Below are 13,307 nucleotides of genomic sequence, written 5' to 3'. Positions count from 1 at the left end.
GGTAATCAAATTTAAGCAAATCAACCTAATGCTCTCGTCTCTCTATTATTACGTGATTAAATGAATCTCGATACGTGCATTAAGTATTATCTACCAACCTAACCCATCTTTAAACCCATAAATTAGCCCTTCCTTTGTCCTCCCCACGTGCTCACTGCTCATACCCCCCTCTTTGACGACCTCCGCGGTTTCTTAGCCGGTACCTCTCTTTGTCCCGGAGCACTCTCCGGCCTTTCTTCATCATCGACATCGAGCGTATCCGCAGTCCCGGGCTCCTTCTTCTCCTCTTCCTCATCCTCCTCTTTCTTTATGCTCTTGTTCACAACCACGTCCCTTTCAATCTTTTCCATCTCCTCCACATGCTCTTCTTCTTTGACTTTGACTTTTACTAGCGCCTTATCATCATCATCATCTTCATCGGTCTTCCCGGGTACCTTAACCGCAGTGGCGGTAGTAGTAGTAGTAGTAGTAGTAGCCATCGCACCCCACACCTTCCGCCCCTCCAGCACCTTCTTCCGCTCCGCCGCCCTGCACAGCCCCCGCAAGCCTAACTCACAATCGCCGCACCTCCGCCCCACGGGAAGACAGACAGTCTGCCCAAAGCCCACAAGCAGCCAGTTGATCTCGCGCCAGCGGTCGCGGGGCAGCCAGCTCTGCAGCGCGAGGCGCGTCTCCTCGGGACCCTTGGTCGCGTGCCAGCCCCAGAGGTTCGTGATGCGGTGAACATGCACGTCGACGCCGATCCCCTCCGTCCGGTTCCACGCGACCGACATGCACAGGTGCGCCATCTTGGGCCCCACGCCGGGAAGCGCCACAAGCCCCGCGATCGTGTCGGGGATGTCGCCGTCCCACTGATCTCTTAGGATCGCCGCCGCCTGCTGCAGGTACTTCGTCTTGTTGTTGTGGAACCCGACGGCCCAGATCATCTGGTTCAGCGTTTCCGGGTCCACGGCGAGCATGTTCTCGAGGTTGAGGCCGGCGGGGGCCCCGGGGCAGTGGGGCGGGAGCTCGGTCTGCAGACGCCGCATGACGACGGCGTTGGTGGTGTCTTTGGTCTGCGAGGAGAGCATGAGCGCGACGAGCGTCTGGTAGCGGCGATCGCGCGGGGTGGCGGTGGGGTCGGCGAGGCGCTCGCACCCCATTGTGTCGACGGCGGCGTTGGAGGCGGGCCCGCCGTCGAGGCGCATCGCTTTCACGGCGTCGTACATCTGCTCCCAGTCGGAGGGGGCGGTTACTTTGGTCTCGCCTGTGGCGGCGTCGATGGCTTTCCGGGCGGGTTTTCGCTCTCGTCGGGGTTTCTGGGTGCTCGTGGATGTGACATTCTCCTTTAAGTCGACGAGCAGCTTTTCTTCTTCTTCTTTTTTGACGAGGGTGACGGTTCGCTTTCGCTTTCGTGTGCTGCTTGGGATCACGTCTTCGATATCTACGGCGGCAGCAGCAGCAGCAGCAGTATAGGGAGGAGGAGTCGAGTTCTCTTTGCTACTAGAGCTGTTGTTGTCGCCGTGCCGGAAACGCGCAAGCGAGGACCGGGTGATCCGTCGCGGTGGCGATACTACCGCTCTAGGCGGCATTGTGCGAATGAATTTGTAGATATTTGCTGTAATACTCGGAGGAATCCCATATCCTTCCTATAATCGTTCCTTCTACCTCGATCAAGATGCTTCCAAGAATTCCTTCTACATCGATCAAGATGGTTACAAGAATTAAAATTATTGAATGAAATGAATATTTGAAATCAACGCTCCCTGAATCGCCAATCACATAAAGGCTGTGTGTGTGGGTCCGAGAGGTACCAGATCGCAGGATAGACCCTGCATAAAAGTAATCTACATTTCCCCTTTTGGCAGCTTCTCGACCCAACCATACCTTAGCGTCTTTTTCGTGTGTAGCCCCACATGCCCCACCCTTGCTGAAGGATGAAGTCATAATCAATCAAGCTCTAGCCTTTTACTCCTCTAGTAAGGAGGCACACAGGGCTTTGTAGGCGAATGCGCTAAAATTAGTACGGTAACGCCGGGTGTGAGAAACGAAAAAAAGAAAAAGTGGAGGATTGATTCTTAGTTTTTTTAGTGTAGCAGGGTATATCGCAAGGCTGTTATGGCTAAAAAATAAAGCTTGGACTTTATTTCGCACAACAATTGATAAGATAAGCTGAGCCTCCACAGCCTCAATTCAGCCACTTTGTATTCCATTGTTAATAATCAAAACTGACTAATCCAATCCATCTTTTTAATCCAATCCATCTTTTCTAATTCTTCCATTCCAACTTCTTCTTTTCAACTTTTTTTCCATTCAAACCATTCAAACCATTTAATCCATTCAAACTATTCAAACCATTTAATCCATTTAATCCATTTTGTAATCCATCTTATTAATCATCTTCAACACCACCGCCTAAATCAAATATTTCATTTACATGGTGGTGTTAAAGGTGGTGTGAAAGGTGGTTTGCTGGATTTGGGGGCTGAAAATCGATGCACCCAATCAATCTCTTCAAAAGTTTGCACCAAATGTTTCACTTTTTACTAGCGGCTCAATAGCTCCAGATTTGAGCCAATAGGATGGCTTCAATTTCAATAGGCTTACTAGCGCTTGCTGTTTGCCTTGGATTCGATCGCGATCGTTGGGGGTACGTACCGGTGGAGCGTGCTCTAGACCGGTCCATAAAAGGGCTCTCAACCCCCAAGCTGTTCTAATTTTTTTCTTCCTCCTTTCAACACTTTTCAACTTTCAACAGCTTTTCAACACCCATATACTAGCCACTCAACCCAATCCACCCAATCCATTCAATCCATTCAATTCATCTAATCCATCCATCTAATCCATTCAATTAATGGCCGATACACCTATTCCGAGGCGGGTCGGCCAGCCTCCGATACTCCGATAAATCCCTCCAATCCGACAATTTCTCCCCATCCGGCCGAGCCGATTCCAGTCCTAACACCTGTAAGTCTCGGATGGGTTGATCTAAGCTTAGTAAACGTGGCCTGAAGGTAAGTATAATTAAGTAATTCATTTTTAGCCGCGTTTGTTTTCTTATACCGGCCGATACTTTTTACTGGTGAGTCCGGTCAGTCCATAATGCCAGTATTCCTATCGTCACGTGATTATTACGTAATGTATGCTAAGGGAATCCACTGTCGCGTATGTATTATGTGATTCGTGCCTGATGTGAAAGGAACCTATCGTCACGTGATTGTTATGTAGTTATTGCCTAATGTGAAAGGAAGGTCCCACTTAAACTGGCCAATGGCTGCCCTTCAATTGGGTTAAACGTTTAGGTGGTTCAAACCTGTTTTTCTTCTTTTCAAGCAGAGCAAGCAGCCTTCCGCAGAAGCTGCCGGAGGCATAATTAAAATAAAAAAATAATTAAATAAATTAATATGTAAAATCAAAATTGTTACGGAGCGACGATTTTCCAGATATCAAATTAGTAAAGTTTTACTAATCTAAATTGCTTGTAATTTGCCGGGTATTTTAAGAATAAGGCTTAGGTTCGTTTTAAAACAGCTGTTCCATTTTAAATTTACCCGAGGTGTGTGCCTAATGACAAAAAACAGCTATTCGCCTACAAAGCCCTGTGTGCTTCCGTACTCTAGCTTAGCTAGCTACATAACTACCTACTACTTCATGTAACATTATTAATGGCTCAATAATTGTAAAACAAAAAAGTTTTTGATACGCTACAACACAACATTGATATTTTGAGGAAAATCAAGAATTTAAGCCAATTCTATCATCAGGCACATAATAACCTATTTAGTCACCCAAGACAGACAAACCGAATCATGGCCTCCTTCCTCACCCGCAGCGCCATCCGCGCCGCATCGCAAACCCCGCGTCTCGCATTCCCCAAAGCCCCCTCCTCAACAACATCCGCACTCCGCTGGTCCTCGATCCAAAACCCCCTCTCCTCCTCCTCCCGACGCTTCCTCGCCACCACCCCCGAGAAGCAACCAAGCCTCCGTCTCGGCAGCGAAGCCCCGAACTTCCAGGCCAAGACAACCCAGGGCGACATCGACTTCCACCAGTGGCTCGCCGGGTCCTGGGCGATCCTGTTCTCGCACCCGGCGGACTTCACCCCCGTCTGCACGACCGAGCTCGGCGCCTTCTCGCGGCTGGCGCCCGAGTTCGCCAAGCGCGGCGTCAAGATGATCGGGCTGAGCGCGAACGACCTGTCCTCGCACTCCCGCTGGATCGCCGACATCAACGAGGTCGCGGCCACGGACCTGCAGTTCCCCATCATCGCCGACGCCGACCGCCGCGTCGCCTTCCTGTACGACATGGTCGACGCGCAGGACCTGGCCAACATCGACGAGAAGGGCATCGCGTTCACGATCCGCTCCGTCTTTGTCATCGATCCCGCGAAGAAGATCAGGCTGACGATGATGTACCCCGCCAGCACCGGCCGCAACACCGCCGAGGTCCTGCGCGTTATTGACTCCCTGCAGACTGTGGATAAGAAGGGCATCGCGACGCCGATCGATTGGACGGTGGGCCAGGATGTCATCGTGCCCCCAAGCGTGAGCACCGAGGATGCGAAGAAGAAGTTTGGAAACGTTAGGGAGGTTAAGCCTTACCTACGGTATACCAAGGCTTAAATTAAAGCCTGCCACTACGTCTGGCCTAGAGGGCATTGCATTAGGTATAGCTATATCTAATAACATTTAAGCGCGGATATGGGAAAAGGAAGCCCGTGAACCCCATTTTCCCTCCGGATTTACATATGGAAATGTCGATGGGGTCTATGGCAAGTAAGAAACTCAGGCCACGGGAGATATATCTCAGTACGCATAGTACCGGCAACTCGCTGGAAAGCAGTATATATATTAGATCCCGCTAATAGTAAAATCTAGTCGAATGTATCTATATACCAATGAAAAAAAAACACCCCTGAATCTAATACAATGCATGAATGGGAAGGGTATCAACCACAATGTTCCCTACCGCTATGATAATTATGCGCAGAATTCCCTTTCTACCGCTCTACCGACGCCTTATTATGCACCCCGCCCGACTGATGAAAGCTCGAATTAGATGAGGAACTCCTCCTTGATCCAGTGCTCCAGAACAGTCAGACCTTCTCTGAACTTAGGTGAGTCGGTCCGGACAATGATAGCCGCATGACTGTGTCGACCAATGTGGATCCAAACTGGGTATTTTCGCCAGCCAACTTTGTCTAATTCATCAATCATAGTAAATTGAGCGGGTGTGAGGGCTAAGGTTGGGAATTGCGGATGCGATTTTCTTCGTTCGAGGGCTAGAATCCGAGTCTCGGCTTTGTTCAAGTTTCCATCCTCATCCTCGTCGTCCGACGCTCGTAAGTAGGACTCGCCTTGCCAATTGTTGAGATTCTCGTACACATCCTCGACGGTGCCGCGGACATCCTGGATCCAAATGGGACTGCGATAGTTTTCTATTTGGATACCCGCTTTGCCTGATTCGTGTAGTTGAATGCGCTTGGAGCTGCGAAACGTCTGCACGAGCGAGTTGAATAGGAACGCGATGACGCCAATAGGTACGAAAACGACTATGGCTAGCATGAGCGGTGCTTTTCGTAGATAATTCAAACTGGTGGCAGCGAGGTTATTCATCGACCCATCGCCATTTTTCGTTAGCAAGGGTGAGACCGGAGCCACGGGGTCTAAGATGACGTCTTCGTAACCCTTGAGGTAATTGACTTTGATTTTACTTAGGTCCACATAGGGATCTGTCTTGGTAATGCATGTCGTGTAATAGACGGCACTTCTATCGTTTACGATATTCGCATATAATGTTCGACGCTTGAATCTTCTTAATCCGGCCATAAAGACGGATTTGGGATCGGCGAGCACTGCAAGTAACGGCCGGCCGGTTCCACGATAGTCGTCGATGGTGAACAACTGACGGCCAGACATGGATAGCGTACGCGCACCCAGGACATTCCATATGTGATTGTACCATCCTCGCAGCGGTGTTCGAACGCCAAGATGTGGCGACGCAAAAGTCGTAAAGTTCTGAGAACCGCGTGTAAGTATGAAAGTACTTAGATAGACTTAGATAGAAATATTTTCCCACGTACCACTGGCTCAACCTCACGAAGCACACCTCTCATTTCAAGTAACCCGATAGCATAGCGAGCTACGAGACCTCCTAGGGAATAGCCGACGATGCTGAGTTTAGTTATCTTGCCGCCCTCCTTGCGAATTTTCTCGATTTCGTCCTCGATCTCGAAGCACACGCGCTCGCCGCCTCGTTCAATACCATCGTAGGTAAAGCTGCCGCTGTTTCGCTTGGCAAGCAAGAGGTAAAGGTTGTCTTCGGGATGTGCATTTCTTAGCGCCTTCGCGACCGATTTCATGTGTTCTGGGTTTCCCCAAAGCTAGAATGGGGGTGTTTGGTTAGCATTGGCGTCCGCATGCGACTGGGGCGAAGGTAGGGGATGTAAAGGTACTATACCCCATGAACTAGCACACAAAGGTGATCAGCGGCCAAACTGCCGCCGTTATATTCCATATTCAACAATTCTTACTCCTCGAAACGTTACAATGATATGATAATTACTTGTTTGTTTGCTTGAGTGAATGGAAACTAAGACGATATAATACACGTGTGTAGAAGAAGAAGAGGGGGAAGGGGCTAATAAGAACTAGTATAAACCCGATAAACCCGTCGGGAAGATGGAAGATGAGACTATCCGCATAATAGGCTTCAAGAGCTGACGTATAATTAGTTAACAAATTCAATGACGATATTGGATTAATTACATGTATGTAGTTATATGTGTACCTAATCCAAGTTGTTGTACTTCATAGTTGGGAAAGTTCACGAGGTAGTTAAGACATATGTAAATAAACAGATTAATTTATCAATATAATTTATTAAATATCACGAGTTCCCGGCCTCAAATTAAATAAAAGAGTAACCAGTTAAAAAAGAGTCCGTGCTTGATTGAAAACAATTACTACCCTAGCAATGTACAATTTAAAGACTTCAAGGTGTACTATGTATGGCATTGTATGCAACTAATTATGCACTGCCAGATCCCTGTTCGGTTTATCTTCGGAATTGCTACGTCAAGCTTTGAGTGACGTCGGATTTTTAGGAAGCCAGGAGTGTTTCATAAGGCAACTACAACTTAACTACCTTCACTTCGTGATTTTAGTTGAAATGTTCCATGTTCCATGTTATTGCTCCCTCCGATAGACTTCACAGTTGCTAAGCCCTAAAAGCCTATATATGTACTGTACTGTACTGTACTGTACTGTACTGTACTGTACCTACCTACATACATATACTAGGACATACTGGTTACACACTTTACATAATATTTCTCGGCTAGCTACAGTCAGGATCAACTATAAGACATCCACCCATAAATTCGTGACTTTCAACAGACAACTAACCATCTCATTGTCACACCTCGATTCACCTCCCCATTTCACCATAACATAGTATAAACAATAAATGAGCAGACTTAAACGTGGCATTTTATTTGCCAGTTCATATGTTTCAACCTTATCTACCTGTATCACAGTATCTTTGTTTCTAGACTAGGTAGTTGGTCACTTCGCACGTTACTCAACTACATTTACAGCCTCATTCCATCCCATCTCATTATTCACCCTTCACACCTTATTAATACCCACTTTTTAAATACCTGAAAACTTCATCATGGCAGGTTCTCTCGCCGCACTAAAAAGCTTGCCTTGTCCTGCTGGAGACCAATGTAGTGCTTTTCAATGCCTATTTAAGCATGACCGCGACGGTGATACCGCTCCCGACGGAAAAGGCTTAGCACGTTCCTCTTCTGAGATCACAACAACCTCGTTGCCAGATCAAGCTTCGTCTAGAAAACGTATTAAATTAGACCCATCAACCTCGACACCTTCCGGCAAACAGATCACAGACCAGATTGTACCAAAAGAAATCACCACATTGACACAAGGCAAAACTATTAAGAGAACCTGGGAGGCTATGTCTCAACAGGGCGAAATGGATAGTAACCAAAAATCCGAGTTCCAGCCCACCGCCGGCAAGAAGCCCCAATCTTCAACTAATGGAGCAGATTCTGGTCATGGCACTCGAGATTCTGGCTTCGAACTATCAAGCACTCAGCATAAGGTCACTTCCTTGAAGACAGGAGAATCTAAGAAAAGTCCCACACCCTCTCCTGTTGTTCAAACACCGACAACAGTGAAGCTATCACCTAGACCAGCTCCTAAGAAAGCAGAAGCTCTTAACCCTCGTCTACTCAAGTCTTCTCCGGCCAAGCACGCTACGCGCTTGATACTAATCAAGGCCCTCCATGAACAATACGTTCGCCTCAATAACGAGCTGAAGAAAGACAAAGATGCAAAGAGACTAGTGCTGTCTGATCAAGAGCTCATTGTGAAAGCATTAGATGATGAGCAAGAAATTGCCACGCGTAAATTCCAGATTTACGGCAATGCTATCAAAAATCGTATCTTGAGCCACAAAAAGAAGACAATCGCTGAGTGGAAAGCTGAGAGAAGCCAGGCTATGGGGGATAACAAGACAAATGACACAGAAAATGCATCTGCCGCGCCCCAGCCCATAAACACGGGCTTAACTCCATCTCAAGAGGTTGATTTCGCGCTTCGGTTAGTCTATCCATTTGACAACCTCACGGATTACGGTTATGTATCTTCCATACCCTCAGACGAAGACATCGAGAAAGCCCGAGAAGGTGTCAAAACTTCTGGTAACGTCGAGGTGTGCGATAGATGCACCAGAAGATTCCAAGTCTTCCCGGGTCGAAGGGAGGAGGACGGAACGCTAGCGAGCAACGGATCTTGCACCTTTCACCCAGGCAAGATATACTACACCGAACGAGGACCTGGAAAGGGTACTACGTCCCAGAAGAAATACCGCTGCTGTCACCGAAACGTCGACGATGATGCCGGAGGATGTACTACGGCATCTACCCACGTCTTCAAGACAACGGATGTCAATAGGCTTGCGGGTCTACTGAACTTTGCCCAAACCCCGCCCAACCCGAACGTCCCTGCGGATAGAGCCGTGTGTTTCGATTGTGAGATGGGCTATACGGTTTATGGTATGGAGCTCATTAGAGTTACTGCATTGTCTTGGCCTAACTACGAGATGCTACTCGATGTTCTTGTCCAGCCATTTGGAGAAGTTTTGGATCTCAACACCCGTTACTCCGGTGTCACCCCAGAAGACATGGTTTCGGCCAAACGATGGCAGCCAGGCGATGATCATTTACCTTTGGTAAACCCTTCTACAACCTCAACGAGTTCTGATGAACGTGAGAAGAGACCCAAGCTCAAGATCGTGTCCTCTCCCAAGGCAGCACGCGACCTGCTATTCTCGCTCATTGCCCCCACGACCCCTATCATTGGTCACGGTCTTGAGAACGACTTGAATGCTATGCGTATTATTCACCCTACTTGCATCGACACCGTCCTTCTGTACCCCCACAAGCGCACATTGCCAGCTCGCAACAGTCTCAAGATGCTAACGGAGACGCTGCTGAACCGAAAGATTCAAAAGGAAATAGATGAAAGCAATCCTCAAGGTCATGATAGTGCCGAGGACGCCAAGGCGGCTGGCGAGTTAGTTCGGCTGAAGATCCGCGATGAGTGGAAAGCTCTCTGCCTGAGAGGCTGGATTATCCAGGACGGCAAGATCACATTACCCTAAAAGATTTCACTGCCATGGATAAACAAGGCGGGGATGAAGAAGCCACGCTTTTAATAGCTGGTAGGCGATGGGCAATGACGATGAAATTTACGCATTTCAAGGATCGGGTTTTACGACGCGTGAAGATGCATGCGTTCCTTTCAACTCGAGGATACCACAGCACAGGGGGAAATCAAAAGGAAGATTCAATCATATCCAAGGATTAAGTTAATTTTGCTTGTTCACTTGAAAGATGTATTGGGTGGGCATGAGAAAAAGAACTGGGTCAGTTATTTCACGAATGTGATGGATTGGTCTCTGGATAATGCTTGAGAAGCAGGATTTGTTTCTTGCCCGTTGGGAAAGAACTTAATTACCTCTTCGCTTCTTTGACACGAGAGATACCCAAAAGAAATAATAGGATCATCGGTTGGTGGATGAGGGCGGTCGTGATGTTCTCTGTCTTCATTCGAAGTTTGGGAGCCTACGTGCCTGTGTACCTAAGCAGCCTTTTAATCGCAGTGTTGCAAGATATTGCCCTGCCTTCAAGCTACGATAGTCAAAGCCGAAAGCCATGTAGGCGCATAATAGGTATAAGACAACTAGATGACCAATGCATTTGGCCACAATAGCAAAAACCTTCCCCCCCATTTTGAACTGATCGATTGTGACATTATTCATATCCCGAAGTGGAGAATCGGGCAGTTGATTGTATAATATACATAGGCAGGTATGTAGGATACCTACCGCATTGCCCCCCCTTATCCCATCCCTTTCTCCGTGATCCTTCCTTCCCCACCCCCTTTTTTCTTTTCTTTACATTCTTTCATTTCAGGCTAGTAGTATAAGATCCTTCCTTCCTTCCTTCCTTCCATTTTTTCTACCGACCAACCGATAGTAACAATTGGCTGCTACCGCCGTTTCCCGATTTGCCGCCGCCGGGTATGTAGGAGACGTTGGGGTTGGAGGCGAGGGTCTGTGCGATCTCGCGGCTGGCCTCGATCTTGCGGATCATGATGAGGCCGTCGCCGTTCTTGGCGATGGCGCGGGAGATGGTCTCTGCGCTCTCGGCCTCGCCCTCGGCGCGGATGACGTTGGCCTGGCGCTCCTGCTCGGCCTTCTCGACGATGAAGCGCGCGCGCTCGGCGTCCTGCTGCGCGATCTGCTTCTGCTCCACCGCCCGCGTGAACTCCCGCCCGAACGTCATGTGCGTGATTGAGACGTCCTCGAGCGCGATGTTGAATTCGGCCGCGCGCTTCATGAGGTCCGCGCGGATGCGCCGAGACACGGCTTCACGTTGAGTGATTAGCTCGGCGGCGTCGAATTGCGCGACGATGGACTTGAGGACCTCGTTGCCGATGGAGGGGAGGACGCGCTCGTCGTAGTCTGTGCCGAGATTCTGTGGGGGAGGGGAAGAAGGGGTTAGTTAGTCATGGCTCTTACGTTTCCTTTACTTTATTTTTGATATTCCGGATAGTAAGTAGGTAGACCGTAAAAAGACATACCTGGTAAATCTTAGGCAACGACTTGACATCCGGGCGGTGCAGGACCCTCAAGGTCAAGCTGACCATCTGCAAGTCCTTGCTTCCGGTGGTGGTAGCGATATTGCGGGGTTTGGTGCGGACGTCGAAGATGATGCTGCGCTGCAGCCAGGGGACGAGGAAGTGGGTACCCTCGTTGACGACGGTCTCCTTGACACCCTGCACCCTGTCGAAGATGACGGCCCGCGTGCCGCCGCGCACGTCGTAGATGGAGGCCTGTGCCAGCGCTGCGAGGCCTACGGCCGGGATGGCAAAGCGGTAGACTTGTCGGAGGGTGCTCTCCATTGTGGCGGTTGAGTAGTAATCTTGGATTGGATTGGGTTGGATTGATTCGTTTCGTAAACTTGGACTTGACTTGGTACAACCCTTTCTTCAACTTCGTCTTCCCTTTTTTTTCTTCTTCTTAAGCTGCCCGGAATTCCCGTTCGATGATGGTTCAAAGTTAGTGGGTAGCTCTAAAGCTTTTGAGAAAATGGTTGGATAAAGCCGAAGTGGTCGGTGCTTTTTTTTTTTTTGCTAAGCAAAAAAAATCGCGGGGGAGAATTGCTTTAATGCCAAGCTTTTGCAAATGCAAGCAAGCAAAGTTAGCTACATATACTCTAAAAACAGACTGCATCCAATAAGAAACAGTCTTCGTGGCTCAGTTGGTCAGAGCGTTGGTCTCATATTGTTATGACTCAATCTACCAAGATTGGGATATCCAAAGGTCGTGAGTTCGAGCCTCACCGAGGACATCTACTTTTGCTTTTTCGACTCTTGAGGCTGGTTTTTCTGTGTAATTCAATCATCAGGAAAGTTTTGTTCCATTTTTGTTTTTTGGATCGCCGCTAATACCACCATGTACCACAATCACCCATTCTATGGTGGAATTCTGAGGTGGGACATCAGAGCTCGGAAGGTGGCCCGTGGGACTTCGAAAAACCAAGCCACAAATAGTTAACCAGCCACTTTGAGGCACCAACTTCTGTTCAAGGTTCTGGCTCGGCCAAGTCCGGCAACATCCATTCTCATCTTCAATTTTAGTGTCGCAAGTTGAACCGAGTTTCTAATTCTCAGTGTCTTTACACACTTCAATCAAACATACCTCACGTCAATCGATATCGTCATTTACGATGCGTCCTACTCAGATTCTCCGATCTGGCGGCGACGCCCCTGTTGGCCGACACGGAAAGTGAGTTTCCTCCGAATTGCGTCCTTTTTTTATTATTTAGTCTCATGAATTTTGGGCGCCTACCGGCTAGATACGCTGGGCCGAATATACTCTTCAAGTAGCATTTACTGACACCATATCTATAGATTCCTAGGTGGCTGGGGCGCTTTCGGTAAGTAACGCTATAACGTTCGAATCGGTCGTGGCATAACGATTGAGCTTGAGAGATGGGGCGCGTTGCTTCCGAAGAAGCTGAATACGGGAACGAATTATGGAAGGAAATTTGCTGATGAGGTGGAATCTAGGTGGCATGCCGCAAAAGGGAATTATCACCTACACTCTCAGCTCCAACAAGCAGAACCCGATCGCCGGTGCCTTTCACGACGCCATCTTCAACACATGGCGACGATTCGGCTCTCAAGTCCTCTACATTGCGCCCCCCATGATTTTCTTCTACTACGCCATGGACTGGGCTATCCACAGGTATGATACCTACTTATGCTCTTGGAATATTCTACTTGGAACCTGCGCGCTAATCACGAGCAGAAACCACCACCTTAACTCCAAGCATGGCCGCGCCGAGGCCAGCGACGAATAAAGGGACACACGCGGATTATACATAGATATATTTGGGGTTGGCCGAGCTGCCGTGTAGACAAAATGCAAAACGCTGTATACCTATGAATAGACTGGCGAGCAAGCATGGACATTGAACCTTTCTTGATCCGAGATGGACGAGCGTGTTGCTTATTCCGATTATGCATGTCTTTATGTGACAGTCTTTTTATGAACCTCGAGGGTGTAGCCAGTGAAGGAGTATGCGTATCGTATGATCTAATAGCACCTACATACCTCAGTCTAGCCTTCATGTATTATCCAGACGGAGAGTACACCATACATACATATTCGATGAGATTATGTAAGCACTATAAAGTTTAGTATAAACTCGTATCTTTAGTCGACATGTACCT

At 48.4% G+C, this 13,307-nt stretch overlaps 6 protein-coding genes and 1 non-coding gene across 7 annotated transcripts; 4 read left to right on the top strand and 3 right to left on the bottom strand.

Moving 5' to 3' along the window:
- Positions 1–10: 10 nt before the first annotated feature.
- Positions 11–1,900, bottom strand: GGS25DRAFT_498052 (DNA glycosylase). Its single transcript, XM_049261665.1, has one exon. The coding sequence runs from the start codon at positions 1,569–1,571 to the stop codon at positions 159–161; it is 1,413 nt and encodes a 470-aa protein (XP_049114444.1). The 5' UTR covers positions 1,572–1,900; the 3' UTR covers positions 11–158.
- A 1,643-nt stretch (positions 1,901–3,543) lies between these two features.
- On the top strand, positions 3,544–4,889 carry GGS25DRAFT_498050 (mitochondrial peroxiredoxin PRX1). Its single transcript, XM_049261664.1, has one exon. The coding sequence runs from the start codon at positions 3,789–3,791 to the stop codon at positions 4,599–4,601; it is 813 nt and encodes a 270-aa protein (XP_049114443.1). The 5' UTR covers positions 3,544–3,788; the 3' UTR covers positions 4,602–4,889.
- On the bottom strand, positions 4,890–6,941 carry GGS25DRAFT_498049 (DUF676-domain-containing protein). Its single transcript, XM_049261663.1, has 4 exons — positions 6,747–6,941; positions 6,439–6,697; positions 6,062–6,361; positions 4,890–5,996 (listed from the first exon to the last, which is right to left on the bottom strand). The coding sequence occupies exons 2-4, from the start codon at positions 6,493–6,495 to the stop codon at positions 5,034–5,036; spliced, it is 1,320 nt and encodes a 439-aa protein (XP_049114442.1). The 5' UTR covers positions 6,496–6,697; positions 6,747–6,941; the 3' UTR covers positions 4,890–5,033.
- A 712-nt stretch (positions 6,942–7,653) lies between these two features.
- Positions 7,654–9,977, top strand: GGS25DRAFT_533000 (uncharacterized protein; the record flags this gene model as incomplete). The annotated part of the gene is made up of 3 exons (XM_049265637.1): positions 7,654–7,896; positions 8,005–8,137; positions 8,177–9,977. 3 exons carry the CDS (start codon positions 7,654–7,656, stop codon positions 9,664–9,666), a joined length of 1,866 nt encoding a protein of 621 aa, XP_049114441.1. The 3' UTR covers positions 9,667–9,977.
- A 548-nt stretch (positions 9,978–10,525) lies between these two features.
- Positions 10,526–11,471, bottom strand: GGS25DRAFT_514990 (band 7 family-domain-containing protein; the record flags this gene model as incomplete). The annotated part of the gene is made up of 2 exons (XM_049263040.1): positions 10,526–11,044; positions 11,151–11,471. The coding sequence occupies 2 exons, from the start codon at positions 11,469–11,471 to the stop codon at positions 10,526–10,528; spliced, it is 840 nt and encodes a 279-aa protein (XP_049114440.1).
- Positions 11,472–11,815: 344 nt separating this feature from the next.
- GGS25DRAFT_t81 lies at positions 11,816–11,920 on the top strand. The gene has a single exon. It is a non-coding gene; the product is annotated as a tRNA-Met (tRNA).
- A 130-nt stretch (positions 11,921–12,050) lies between these two features.
- GGS25DRAFT_356233 (ubiquinol-cytochrome c reductase complex ubiquinone-binding protein) lies at positions 12,051–13,306 on the top strand. The gene is made up of 4 exons (XM_049258089.1): positions 12,051–12,357; positions 12,483–12,508; positions 12,642–12,819; positions 12,883–13,306. Exons 1-4 carry the CDS (start codon positions 12,299–12,301, stop codon positions 12,932–12,934), a joined length of 315 nt encoding a protein of 104 aa, XP_049114439.1. The 5' UTR covers positions 12,051–12,298; the 3' UTR covers positions 12,935–13,306.
- The last annotated feature ends 1 nt before the right edge of the window (position 13,307 follows it).

This window comes from Hypoxylon fragiforme, assembly GCF_022984875.1.
Source record: "Hypoxylon fragiforme strain CBS 206.31 chromosome Unknown GGS25scaffold_7, whole genome shotgun sequence".
NCBI classification, from domain to species: Eukaryota; Fungi; Ascomycota; class Sordariomycetes; order Xylariales; family Hypoxylaceae; genus Hypoxylon; species Hypoxylon fragiforme.
Note: the sequence above shows the minus strand (reverse complement) of the source record. Positions and strands in the feature narration are given on the sequence as shown.

Excerpts from the sequence above, each read along its gene's own strand:
- GGS25DRAFT_498052 (XM_049261665.1), bottom strand. The coding sequence starts at position 1,571 with ATGCCGCCTAGAGCGGTAGTATCGCCACCGCGACGGATCACCCGGTCC.
- GGS25DRAFT_498050 (XM_049261664.1), top strand. The coding sequence starts at position 3,789 with ATGGCCTCCTTCCTCACCCGCAGCGCCATCCGCGCCGCATCGCAAACC.
- GGS25DRAFT_498049 (XM_049261663.1), bottom strand. The coding sequence starts at position 6,495 with ATGGAATATAACGGCGGCAGTTTGGCCGCTGATCACCTTTGTGTGCTA. Across the intron at positions 6,362-6,438 it reads TTTGTGTGCTAGTTCATGGG|CTTTGGGGAAACCCAGAACA; the intron begins GTATAGTACCTT and ends CCCCCATTCTAG. Across the intron at positions 5,997-6,061 it reads TTCGTGAGGTTGAGCCAGTG|AACTTTACGACTTTTGCGTC; the intron begins GTACGTGGGAAA and ends CGCGGTTCTCAG.
- GGS25DRAFT_356233 (XM_049258089.1), top strand. The coding sequence starts at position 12,299 with ATGCGTCCTACTCAGATTCTCCGATCTGGCGGCGACGCCCCTGTTGGC. Across the intron at positions 12,358-12,482 it reads CCTGTTGGCCGACACGGAAA|ATTCCTAGGTGGCTGGGGCG; the intron begins GTGAGTTTCCTC and ends CCATATCTATAG. Across the intron at positions 12,509-12,641 it reads AGGTGGCTGGGGCGCTTTCG|GTGGCATGCCGCAAAAGGGA; the intron begins GTAAGTAACGCT and ends GGTGGAATCTAG.